A 12,223-nucleotide genomic window follows, 5' to 3' on the forward strand; every position below is an offset into this window, starting at 1 on the left:
AAGACTGATGAATAGGTTGGGTGGTGACTTGAGGAAAGAGCAATGAGATATGTTGGTGATATCGATGATCATGTTCCCACTGTAAGATGAGTTGGAAGACGTCCGTGCGTTAGCAAAGTAGTATGAACATGAGTTGCGCCCTTCGACCTGTCATTCGTTACCACACTCGTACTCGTACTGGTACACTCAAGTTGAGTCAACCGCATCCTCCTGTCAATTTGGACTGGATATGCATACACGAATACAACATGGATAGTCTATTACAATTGCTCTCAGACAACGGCCACATCCATAGCCATACACTTGATAGGATTCATTTACCAATCCCAAACCCCCATCAACAGACCATACTTCCTTTTTAGGCATACTGGGAGAACGGACAACAGTCAGCTTGTTATTTCATTACCCAGAAACAGTGTGGAGGGAGGCAACTCACCCTTGTAAATGTCCTGCCGAAGAAATCATCCGCCCCACTCTTCTTCCCCCCGTTATCTTTAGGTTTGAACATTGATTTCACAGCTTCGCTCATATTCTCTTGAGCTTTCAACCTCTTCTTTTCCTGTTCTGCCAATTTATCCTGTACCGACCTTGCATTCCCACTTATCGCCGGTGAATTCATACGAGGGATAGGCGAAGCTGATCCATTCGTTGTCGAAGATATTTTGCTGACCTTCTTCAGTGATTCTGACACTTCTGTTACACTGCTTGTCGACTTTTCAGTGTTCTTACGTTTCTTGGATGATTTTGCTGACGCTCTAATCAACAGTAAATTCTCTAACAACAGATCTTGCACTTCCTTGGGAGGGTTGATAGGTATGATCGAAGTAGGTAAAGAAGGTTCAAATCCTTTTCCACAATTTGGACAGGTTACCTCCTTCTTTCCATCTACAGGTACGACAGGTTTAGCTTGTTCCGGAGTCAATTCTTGAGCGGAAGTACTGGTGGTTATACCCTTTGTAAGATTCGGTATTATACCTCTCAGAGCTGCGTCTGAGAATACACAGCCACATGATTTAATAGCGAGAAAGGGTATTGCGCCCGACATCTCTCTGAGTGAGAGGGGACAGATGAAGGGTGTTTTGGTGTATTGTGATACGGCTGTTGCTGTTGGTGGTGAATAATCTGGATTGGGAGTCAAGTTCAGAGTAATCAAGTCCTATAATTGACCGAATGAATTGTATCGTTAGCTACCTCGGCTACATGGACAGATGCGCAAAATCCTAGCTCACCTTGATACCTTTCAAATGCCCACAGATCTGTTCACCATCCCCGTACTTTGATTTATCTAAAAAGTATTCTAGTATAGCATCTTTGTTGTATAATTTGCCCAGTGGATCGAGTACGACAGGTTTGCTGAGTGGTTTCTGCAATAAGTAGCAAGTTTATAAAGGTTATCTGCATATCCTTGGCTTTATAGCTGGGAGATCATACTTACTTTGCTCAAAGCGCAGAGGATATACAACTCCCTCAACAGCGACTTATCAGTCTGACCGGCCTGAGCTTTGGTTCTGACTAGATCCCTTCTATCGGGAATTGATCCTCCATCGGCACCCATTGCTTTTTGATGGTTTTTGGTTTGGCTTGACAGAGAAAAATGAGGTATGAGCAAGGAAGGTAACGAAGCAAACGAAGCTCATACATGTTGATTGTCTTGCAAGGACAAGATAGGTTGGGTGGCAAATGCAAGTAAGCGTTGATTCGGGTGCCACCTACGGGAATATGACGGCATTATGGACCTGATAATCAAACAAATGCCCAAACCGCCTACATCAAGAGCTCTCTCGCTATAAAATGCATCTCTCTCGTCTCTTCCAGCTTCTCCTCCTTACTTTCTCGTCAAACCAACATGATACCATTCTCATAATCAATAGCACAAGACAGCGCAGTGTTCTTGATTGATCTACTGCAAAAGTCACAACAGTGAGTCTCTTCCTTGGCCTCACCTTGTGTCAATATACGTTCGTCCATCTTCCCTCCTCCCTACAATGATGTAACAAATTATTCAGTTCTGCTACCGAGTGATCGTGAGCGATAAACCAAACATACCAAAAAACATTATCTGAACTTTTCTCCTTTGACTATCTATACAACTCTGTACAACTGCGGAAGAAAGTTGAGCTGACTCTTCATTTTTTCGTCAGGTCTCTTTGTCTCGTCCTCAAATAACCCTTCCCAGTACATTTGAGGACGTAAGTCTCCTTCATTGCGTCTTGATATATGCCCCTCCTCTGCTCTTTATCCTAGACACCTTGAAATGATTCAACTTTAGCTCAATCCATTCTCTGACTTTCCTTGATTCCCTTCTTCTCACGCGTACTCATCATTATCATCATCTCTAGCCCGTCTCTGAATGGCATTGTTATATCCTATCGACTACCTTCTTCGGAAGGGAAAGATGGGGATATGTCTTTGTCATACATGCGCGCGATGACGAGTTGATATTCTATATAACGATGACTCGTAATTAGGCTTTGTGATGATTGGTTCTTCACGTTTTGTGAGAATCAATTATGATCGAAGTGTACGTTGTTGAGAGCTGGAAAGAGAGGTTAAAGCAAGCTTATACTGCTACTATGATCCTCATTCTTACATTGCTAGCCTCTTTATTGCTATTCACATTATCGTTTCATGCATATGTTGACTTTGCTATGTACCTCTGTAACAAACAGGTCCAAATTTTGCGGGTCGATCAAGATGTCGCAATTCCCAAACAATTTCAACCAGCAAGCTTTCTTTGGTCAAGCTCGACCCAACATGAATGCCAATGGAAACGCTACTGGTTCTCCCAACCCGAACATCAATACCCCTTCACCGATGATGGGCAGTATACGTCCGACGGCATTGCAGAATTTCAATTCTCCCACTGCTTCGCCTACGCCCAATCGACCCCATCAATTTAATCCCTCTCAATTGGCCTCTCTGACCGATTTTCATCAACGTCAGCAGGCTCTATTAGCTGTTCCACAGGCCCAGGCCCAGGCTAGACAACAGGTTCAAGCTTCAGGTCAGATGCAAAATCTAGGTCAAGCTCAACCCAGACCCAATCTTCAGGCCATGCAGCAGGCCTTGCAGCAACGGCTACAAGCTCAACAGCAGAACGCTTTACAGCAATTCCTACAAAGTTCGAATCAGAACCAGTCAATCACTCCGGCTCAATTGCAGCAGAATGGCATTAAATCTCAGAACCCACCTTTACCATTAGGTCATCAGACTGCCACTCCTTCTACGATTGCTCCTCAACTTCCCGCGCCGCCTCGACCTATCAGTCAGAATCCCGCTTTCAACCCTGCGTTGCTGAATGCAGCCAAGATCGCGCAAAACACTATCTCCAATTCCAATATGAACCTCAGTGTGAATCCCGCTTCGATTTCTTCCCCTCAGATATCCAAGCCTGTCGTTCCTCTTACTCAAACTTTCACCCCACCACCTGAAGGTATTCCTCCTCGTCCACCGTCCCCGTTCAAGAGCGATACTAAAGCAACCATTGAGAAAAGGGATGAGGGGGATAAACAGGACGGGAAGCCCGAAGAGAAAGACAAGAAGAAGAAAGCGCCTAAGAAGAAGAAAGATAAAAAAGAGGATGATCAGAGTAAACCTGATGAAGGGAAGGATAAGGACAAGACGGATAGTAACGCGGCTACATCAACGGAGAAACCTGTCAAACCTAAGAAACCAAGGACGGAAGAGGAAAAGGCCAAACGTGCTGAAGCTCGTCGAAGGAAAGTCGCGGCGGATAAAGAAAAAGCTGCAGCTGCTGCAGCTGCGGCTTCGTCTGCCCAAACTGGAGATGGAGATGCTGCTGTGTTTTCTGCTACTTCTACTTCAGCCAATAAGGAGAGTACTAGTGCGAACGAGGTGAAAGCTATTCAGAAGGATGATGGAGCTAAGGAACGGGAGAAGGATAAAGAAGGTCAAAAAGTAGTCGATTCGCGAGCTGCCGAGCCAATGACAATCTCGTCGGTACCTGCAACTGCACCCGAGACCAGAAGTCGGAGACAAGAAGGTATGAGAGGGTCCATGAGGAATGAAAGTGAGTTAGCCTCAACTCCGTCAGATCAGGTGTGCTAATCAGCTCTTTGCTGCTTAGTCGCTCGTCTGATGTATGGAGCTGGCGATGTACCCGAACCTGATATCGATACGGTTGACTACATGGAAGATATGGTGGTTGAGTTCTTGGCTGATCTTGTGAGTTAGCTTACTTGAGAATGTTTCTTCCGTTGAAATATTTAGCTGATACGTATTGCTTTGACAGTGTCGTCCGATCCCACCCTTACGTCCAACTGGAACATCAGGATCTCAACCCTTACCTGTCCCTCTGTCATTCGATATCATCAGACATCGACTTACCAACCCTATCTACTCGAAATACCTAGAAAGGTTCGACCACATGGTATACATGTCCGAGGTACTCAAGCAACATCGTAGAATCGCTAATCCAAATCTGAATGATCTGGTGGAAACTGTAGGAAACGATTATCTAGGATTAGACGATGATCAACCCAACGTCGTCAGTAATAAGAGGTCGAACCAAGGTGGTGAGGGTGACGAGAGGGGTAAGAAGAGGGGTAGGCCAAGCACTTCTGCGAACCCTAGAAGACCATTGAAAGATAAGTCTGAGAAGAGAAAGCCTGGTCCTCAGAAGGGTTGGAAATTGAATAGAGTCTTGGATCCGAATGCCCCGCCTTCGTCGCAATCTAGGAAAATATCTGGGCAAGGGCAGAAAAGGAAATATCAAAGAAAACCTGGTCCAGCTCCTGGAGGAGGCTTGAAGAGAGAGGGATCGATGAATATCTGAGTAGCATATCTCGTTTATAAGTTGTATTATATCATCGTATGGTTTTTTGTAATCACGTTCCATGTTGTAGAGTATCATATGAAATGAAATGAAGATCAAGATGAAACGACATGAATAATTATGATCAGATGCAAGCTCTTTGACTTGATCTCAAATGTTTGGGCTTCCTTTCGAGAACAATGTAAGATGCATGCAATCCATCTTTGCTTGATACTATTGACTATGGCATCAATTTCATTCCTTTCCACCATATCCAACCTCCTACCAAACCCAGGGCCAACACCGCTCGAGATAAGGGTAATTGCACGATGGTAAGTATCCAGAGCGTACCCATCGGAGGGGCCTACGAGTATTGTCGAAAGGAAAGAATCAATCAGATCTCGGGCTGAGGCGATATATTGAGCTGAGCTGTACTCACTTCCGCAGTTACCACGCTCCATGAAGCCGTGTTAACTAAATATATCAACCTACATCCACTTATGAGAGAAGCAGATATGAGGAACGAGTTTGTTATCCAATGAGAAGCATGTCGGTTTGCTATTCTTACATCAGCTATCACCTACCACCTATCGGGATGACATGAGTGATGAGGTAGATAGGCTTACTATACATGATTATCATATAAAGAGCTATCATTCATATCACAAAAACCCAAATCAACATTGATTGATTTGATCCTATCATTCGATTTTGACAAATGGGATGAATAGACTCACTAGGTAACGCTACTATACAGCCTTTCATCAAATCCGACTTATCAGGTCTATGATTATATTGCAAATGGACCAATATATCCAATAACAAATAAAGGAAAGTGAATGGTACGACCAATATCAAAGTATTGAATATCTCATCGTCCCCATCTTCTTCTTGTTGTTCTTGTTCTTCAGTGGTATTATTGGATAGGTGGTCTGGTGAGATAGTTTCACCTGGATTTAGGGTATATATACTGGAATTTTCGGGTAGGTCCACATCGATTAGAGGTTTGGTGTTGGCTGATGAACTTGATGAAGAGGGTTTACGAAGTGGTATTGCCAAAGAGGGATCTTCTTTGTTGGTTTTACTTTTGGATTTGTTTTTACGTTGACGAGTTGAAGATGATTGGTTTGATATAGGATTAGGAGATGAGGGGATCTCTTCGACTATTGCCATTGTGTATTTCCAAGACGTTTGGACTTCTAAGGAATGGCTGTTGGAATAGCCAATGTGATAGCTGAGGACGGAGAGTGATATACGGTCTGTGAGATGATGATAATGAGCAAAGAAAGGAGTTTCATTCCAATTCGAGGTGGAGGATGGACGAAGCTCGTTCCCCGCATCTTCGCATCTTCGTATCCGACGGAACTAGATGAAAACGCTCGACACTCGAGACTGGATTGACAGGTAACAACAATACATGACTGATATATTTTATGCTTTTCAGATTACCAAGCTACAATGATCTTATCGGGTCTACAAAATGACAGAAATTGTGATACAAATATCCATGACGATACCCCAAGAAAAGGGCTTGCTAAAAAACGGAATACAATCAACCACAGCACACACCCTATGCCATATCCAGATCTTCATCCAACTCCGGTCGACCAACTCCATCCATGTAAGTGAACGACTCGCCATTCTCTCTCATTTGCTGGAAAAACTCCATCAATTCTTCGTGTGTAATTCTGTAGAGCAGCTGGAGATGATCGAGCTCGTCCCTGCAATGACTAGAGTACCTGACCACGAGCGAATGGGTAAAATCGATCAATCGGATTCCAGAATCAATACTTGGATATCCAATTCTAGGGTTGAATCTGATGACTTCGGGTCCAATAAATCCGTGGTGGATCTTTATCTTGTGAAGTTGAGCGTATGCTGCTAAGATTTCCATTCTTACCCCGATCAAATTCAGCAAAATGTCAGCATCAACTCATCCTCCGTTTCGAGAACAGCACAAATAAAATAGTAAAACCGGCACTCACTTATGTTCGATCCTAATGAATTCCGGATTGGTATTCTCTGGCCAACCGAATCTTTGATTCATCGATATCCCAACATCTTCCAACACCTCTATGAATACCCGATAGGACTTTTCAGTCATATCTTCACGGTCACCCACATCGCTTTTCCTCAATTGACCCTTCCATTCCCATAATCCATAATAGCGCGGGATGACTTCGCCTTGAAGCGCAGCCGCATGATTATTGTACATGGTGATTTCGTTGATCATCGATTGTTTCGCTTCTCGTGTGGTCGCTTTCTTCGCAACCCATCTCGGATCATCCTGGAATGCTTGTGGACAAATCACCTTGATAACCACATCCCTATCTTCCGCGTCAATGTTCGTTTTCTGTTCGCCATGTGCATAAGTATGTAAAGTCCCTCTATAGACGTCGGAATTTCCACCTGCACTGATCATTTCCGAAACGGTAATATATAGATTTCCAAATTCGGTAGTATGCGGTTGAGTGGTGATCAACGAGATGATATGCGGCTCGAGGCTTAGCGCAGGATCGCAATGGAATACTCGACCACATTCGAATCCGTATAATCTCATGGTATCTTTGAAACTCGATTGAGCGGCTAAGAGCTCAAAGGCGACGTGGAGTAGAGGTCTGGCCCATTGCAAAGGTCTTCGAAAGGTGTAAGCGGCGGTCTCGTCCAGATCGACTCCTTCAAATTGCCTTGCAGGTAGAATGGTTCGGTCCTGTTATATATACATTGCTGAATTAGCTCGGCGACTGGATAGAAGAAGAACAAAGCTCACCAGAGACGTAGGGAATAGGGTTCTTGCTTTACCCCTTTCCTGCATCATGATACATTGAAAGACATGTCGTCGTACCTGCCAATCGAGATCCAATAGGGTCATCTCGCCGGATTTCAGGTCGTCCGCCAACATCTCCATAAAATTCAGCCCGATTCGAGCGGCGTTGAAATCGTCTATACCAAAGTCGGGTGGGATTCTCAACTCTGGAATCAAAGGTCGAGGGAGAGTCGGCGAAGCGAAGGGATCTACCCATGCCAGGTCGCCAGAAGGAGCCATTACTCTGTGGGTGCCGGATGGCTCTGCGAAAGTAGGGATGATGTCAATTCAGTTAGATTACGAAAACGTGAAGGCAGGTAAGACTACTCACCTCTCCATTTGGGTAACGAGGTCTTCCTGAAATCGGCTTTTATCGATTCGAATCTGACGTTTTTCCATTCATCAGGAGTTAGATCGAGGTTACTCGGTACTACCTCCGGCTTGAAGTTGACCGGAAGGGGATCAGTTGGAATACGTCGTTGTAACCTTTTTGTTCTGGTCATCGCTTCGACTAGTTCTGCGGGAGGTTGACCAACACCGACATTTACATCCATATCCATACTTCCACTTTGCTCTGAACCTCTTGCAGGTGTTGGATTCGGTGTTGTAGGAGCTGCATAACTTCCTCTTTCATCTTCGACTATCTCCGGGTTGGTAGAATGGATCTGTTGATTTAGAAGATTTGAAGCCACATCTTCACCTTGTCTATCTGGTGGGTCGATGTCACTTGTACTTGAAGGACTTGGGTTATTACCAGAAGAACTAGGATTTCCCAGTTCCAATCCTAGACCTAAGCCAGCCTCTGGGACGGTGAGGATTCGTTTGTGTTCTTCCGACTCTCGAGGAGTCAAAGCGGAGAAGTTCCTTTTACCCAAGTTAGATGGTGTACCCTGAGGAGGAGCGCTGGATGATCCTGCTGATGAGCCGCCACCTGGTTGAGGTGAAGTGTATATTTCTGGTGATTGACCGCCATACAAGGCTGTCGTATTTTGATGGGGTGGAGTGAACGGGTGAGAAGGTAAGCCAGACGGATGGTCGGTAGGAGAAGCCATCTCGATATCTGGTGAATGACCAGGTGTACTTTCGTGAGGATGAAGAGGTCGGTCGGACATCCCTGAGACGAATCTAGGAACGACGAGTGGGTCGAAAGGACTAAAGAGGTTGAAATGTCAGCCAAGCTGATGTGAGAGTCGAGTATAGACACGGTGTATATACAACGTATATATCCCTGTGAGGGAGACGAGAAGAGATTGGGGAAAGCTGATATAATGTATCCAGATGGTACCATCCCAAAAGGATGAGAAGGATGGAAGAGGAAGAAGGAGAGGTGAAAGACGAAGATGTGAAAGATGAATCAAATGTTTCTGTGTTGGTTAAAAAGTAGAGTACTGTAGTCAGTAACAAATGATCGATCAATCCCACACACATACAACATTCACACACACACAATAAGATCGATCGTCGTTCGATACCTCATCACACCATTGACATGGTAAGTTCTTCAGCGGGCATACCAACTGCTTGGTTGTACATCATCATATGCATCACTTATTTGACCAGATATTGACTGCTCACTCACTTATGAGAAATCAGAAGCTGTGAGGCGAATAGTTCCTGCGAAAAGAACATCGAATGTACGAGAAAATGGAGCTGACATCAGCTCATCATACAGTATTCGAAAGAAACTTGTGACCCATACTGTATGTCAACGGGTGAGAAGTTTTTCATATGATTCCGGTTTCTCTTCCTCTTGTGTCCTCACAAAGGAAAGACCAAAATGATGAGCTTTCTTCTCTCCAGGGCCACAAGGTAAGGTAGATAAACGCTAAGCTCACACTTGTTTTTGAAGTACATGACAAAGCTACTGGTACCGCGGACTGGGAGGATATAGTTGACCCGGGAGAACTTGTTTAATATACGAAGTGACCTGTCAATTGGTAGATACGTATGTTTTGTATCCGATGCAACAGGCTATAGTCGTGGTGAATCGATGCATACGATCGAGCATGTTTATCATGCGATATTCTACTGACTCTTCTTCTCTGCCTTGCCCTGATTTGATACACCACTCCTTCTGTAGAACAGTCCACCAAGTATCAAGACATGCCCTAGCACAAGCAAACCCGATGAGAGAGGTGTAGCAGGTGTGATCTCCCATGCGTATTCGATCATCAGCCATATCGTGATCCTACAAAACAGGATCCAGATCGATTGACATCAGCTTCCTATCTGTATCAACATATTGAAGAACTTACCCCAAGGGTAAACTATTCCATGCTCCACCTGAATAGAGTAAGAATGGTAATTGATGGAAGTACCATGACTGGAATTGATAATGCAATGATCTAGCGAATAAAATTCCTATAAGGTTCGATATGAATAGTGTTAAAGGGATATCTAATTGACAACCAAGATATGTTAGTATTATATGATCTATGTCTTGGTATGTAGAGAATTCTTGCCAGGATAATTTGAAAGACTCACGATAAGATGGTAATTGTCCTGTGCCTATGGCAGGTCTCGACCATTGATTCAAACCATTCTTCAACACTGTTAAGGTACCTCCAGGTATAGGTGACCACTTGAAAGATGCGAACAGTATGACCACACCCAACTATTCACATCGAAATATAAGTCAACTTACTGTCTCATTTCAACACAAAATTGCTGCATTCTACCTTTGCGATGCATCACGCAGCAGAGCGGTATTCTCGGATTATACACTCACATGTCCAGCTAAGAGCAAAGTCGCTCTTTCCCTGCTCAGAAACATCTTCTCATCTATAAAACGCCAATTTACAGTCCACTCATATAGGAATTGACGTGAGAAGTCGAATGCAGAGGTGAAATATGCTTTGGAGAGGTATGTGGACGAGAGAAAATATGGTGCAGGTAGTAACAACTATGAAGTATATGCAAATCAGTACACGTTTCGCGGGAGTCGTTCTAACTGGAGTGGGCAGTCGACTTACCTGAATGATCGTGATTGCCAGGATTGATTCAATCGTCCCATAAATTCCCCTGTACTGGAATAGCACCACCAGTAATCCTGGTAAGAACAGTAGAATATTCATTTTTACGCCCAATGCCAAGCTGAAATAGTTTATTTGGTTAAAATGAGCTATCACCCTATACATGTCGATGAGCAGAACAGAGCTTACCTATATAAAGTACTCCCAATCCTCCAACCGGTTTTCCCACCTTTCATCATAGCCACCACACTCCCATAGAAGATCATCATGGCTATAGGATCGTTGAATAGCCTTAAGAGGAATATCGAATGTAATCTTTTAGAGAGACATAAAGGGATAAGTAAGATTTGAGGATAATGCTTGTTTCTGGTATTGCCATTGTTTGATCCTGATAAGTAGTATACAGTGGAGACTAGGAGCAGAGTGATAAGGTAGAATCCCAGAAACATGTACTGGGCAGGTCGGATGGATTCTATCGACGGAAGGAATTTGTAAAATAACGTGTAGATGTATAGATGTAATGCTGGGTAACTAAATCCACAATCCACAAATCGGGATTATCAGTCAGAGACCTCTACGTGTACCAGCCTAGAGACTGCATTTCGACCAGCATGGAAGGGAAGATAAGATGGTACTCACACTAATGGTCCTGTCTCTCCTTCAATTTTTGAGTAATCCCTCTCACCATCTAAGAACATCTCTACTTGCTGCATATAAGCCGGCCAATCGATTTTGGTATCTTTCATACACCATGACACAAATATCAGCTGAACAAGCACCGAAAGGCCGCGAAGGAAGCTGATGTTACTCACAAGGTATCTTCCATATTATCAGTACGCCTAAGAGAGCTTCCCCGATGAGGAGTAGAATCACGAATGGCCAATACCATTTCCAGTCGAATAACAAAGCTTGAAGTGAATTAACACCCTGTTGTATAAGACCACTCGGGGCACGAGATGAGTCGGTCTTTGTGTTTGATTTTGCTGATATTGAAGTGAGCGGTGGCATACTCGCACAAGCTGCCAGCTCTTGTTTGGCGGATGCGGTTGAAATGTAGTTGCAAAACTCTGTCAATTGTGTGTGTTGCGATGTCAATGTCAACAGTAAAGACGTCTTGATCTCGAACAAAAGCGCAGTGTCAACCGAGTTCCGTCGGAAACGAATTGTTTCAGAATTGAGTCCGGAGGTGGAGGTCGGCGTTGGGATCATCTGGAATGATATTGATGTGTGTTAAGCACTATACTACTAGCACACAAGCTGCAACAGGACGAAGAGCAACTGTGAGGTAACCATCAGAGCAGCATATATGAAGAGCGTCTCTCATCATTAGTCAGTGATGTCACATTCATATACGAATTCATCTCTACCTCAACCCCTTCTCCACATCTTCTGATCCAGACGAGGCAGTTATAAGCTGGGAAGTAAGCTCACGGCCTTCTGTGAGCAAGCCTGTCTTATGTAGATATGGGATTCTTCCCTCTTGATGGACTGCATCATATCTCAGTGGTGGACTGTGGATTTACGGATCAACGCTTATTCCGTTTAGGAAGGGAAGAGGGAACAGCTTTTTGTTGCAGATACATTGCGGATGTACGAGTGAGGTTCCAGCATTACCATTCGGTGTGAAACTGGAAGAGAAAGGTAAACTTACTGTGAAATCAGTTGGACAGC

General features: G+C 44.1%; 5 protein-coding genes across 5 annotated transcripts; 1 reads left to right on the top strand and 4 right to left on the bottom strand.

The window, feature by feature from the left end:
- Positions 1-394: 394 nt before the first annotated feature.
- On the bottom strand, positions 395-1,555 carry I203_103716 (uncharacterized protein; the record flags this gene model as incomplete). The annotated part of the gene is made up of 3 exons (XM_019147487.1): positions 395-1,156; positions 1,230-1,364; positions 1,436-1,555. The coding sequence occupies 3 exons, from the start codon at positions 1,553-1,555 to the stop codon at positions 395-397; spliced, it is 1,017 nt and encodes a 338-aa protein (XP_019003152.1).
- Positions 1,556-2,694: 1,139 nt separating this feature from the next.
- Positions 2,695-4,795, top strand: I203_103717 (uncharacterized protein; the record flags this gene model as incomplete). The annotated part of the gene is made up of 3 exons (XM_019147486.1): positions 2,695-4,030; positions 4,088-4,185; positions 4,253-4,795. The coding sequence occupies 3 exons, from the start codon at positions 2,695-2,697 to the stop codon at positions 4,793-4,795; spliced, it is 1,977 nt and encodes a 658-aa protein (XP_019003151.1).
- Positions 4,796-5,015: 220 nt separating this feature from the next.
- On the bottom strand, positions 5,016-5,947 carry I203_103718 (uncharacterized protein; the record flags this gene model as incomplete). Its single annotated transcript, XM_019147485.1, has 3 exons — positions 5,016-5,138; positions 5,214-5,332; positions 5,512-5,947. 3 exons carry the CDS (start codon positions 5,945-5,947, stop codon positions 5,016-5,018), a joined length of 678 nt encoding a protein of 225 aa, XP_019003150.1.
- A 397-nt stretch (positions 5,948-6,344) lies between these two features.
- Positions 6,345-8,692, bottom strand: I203_103719 (uncharacterized protein; the record flags this gene model as incomplete). The annotated part of the gene is made up of 4 exons (XM_019147484.1): positions 6,345-6,669; positions 6,760-7,484; positions 7,545-7,843; positions 7,912-8,692. 4 exons carry the CDS (start codon positions 8,690-8,692, stop codon positions 6,345-6,347), a joined length of 2,130 nt encoding a protein of 709 aa, XP_019003149.1.
- Positions 8,693-9,605: 913 nt separating this feature from the next.
- On the bottom strand, positions 9,606-11,560 carry I203_103720 (uncharacterized protein; the record flags this gene model as incomplete). The annotated part of the gene is made up of 8 exons (XM_019147483.1): positions 9,606-9,768; positions 9,836-9,977; positions 10,065-10,194; positions 10,309-10,482; positions 10,553-10,673; positions 10,742-11,083; positions 11,192-11,291; positions 11,365-11,560. The coding sequence occupies 8 exons, from the start codon at positions 11,558-11,560 to the stop codon at positions 9,606-9,608; spliced, it is 1,368 nt and encodes a 455-aa protein (XP_019003148.1).
- Positions 11,561-12,223: the final 663 nt, after the last annotated feature.

Source organism: Kwoniella mangroviensis (genome assembly GCF_000507465.2).
Source record: "Kwoniella mangroviensis CBS 8507 chromosome 1 map unlocalized Ctg01, whole genome shotgun sequence".
Taxonomy (NCBI): Eukaryota; Fungi; Basidiomycota; class Tremellomycetes; order Tremellales; family Cryptococcaceae; genus Kwoniella; species Kwoniella mangrovensis.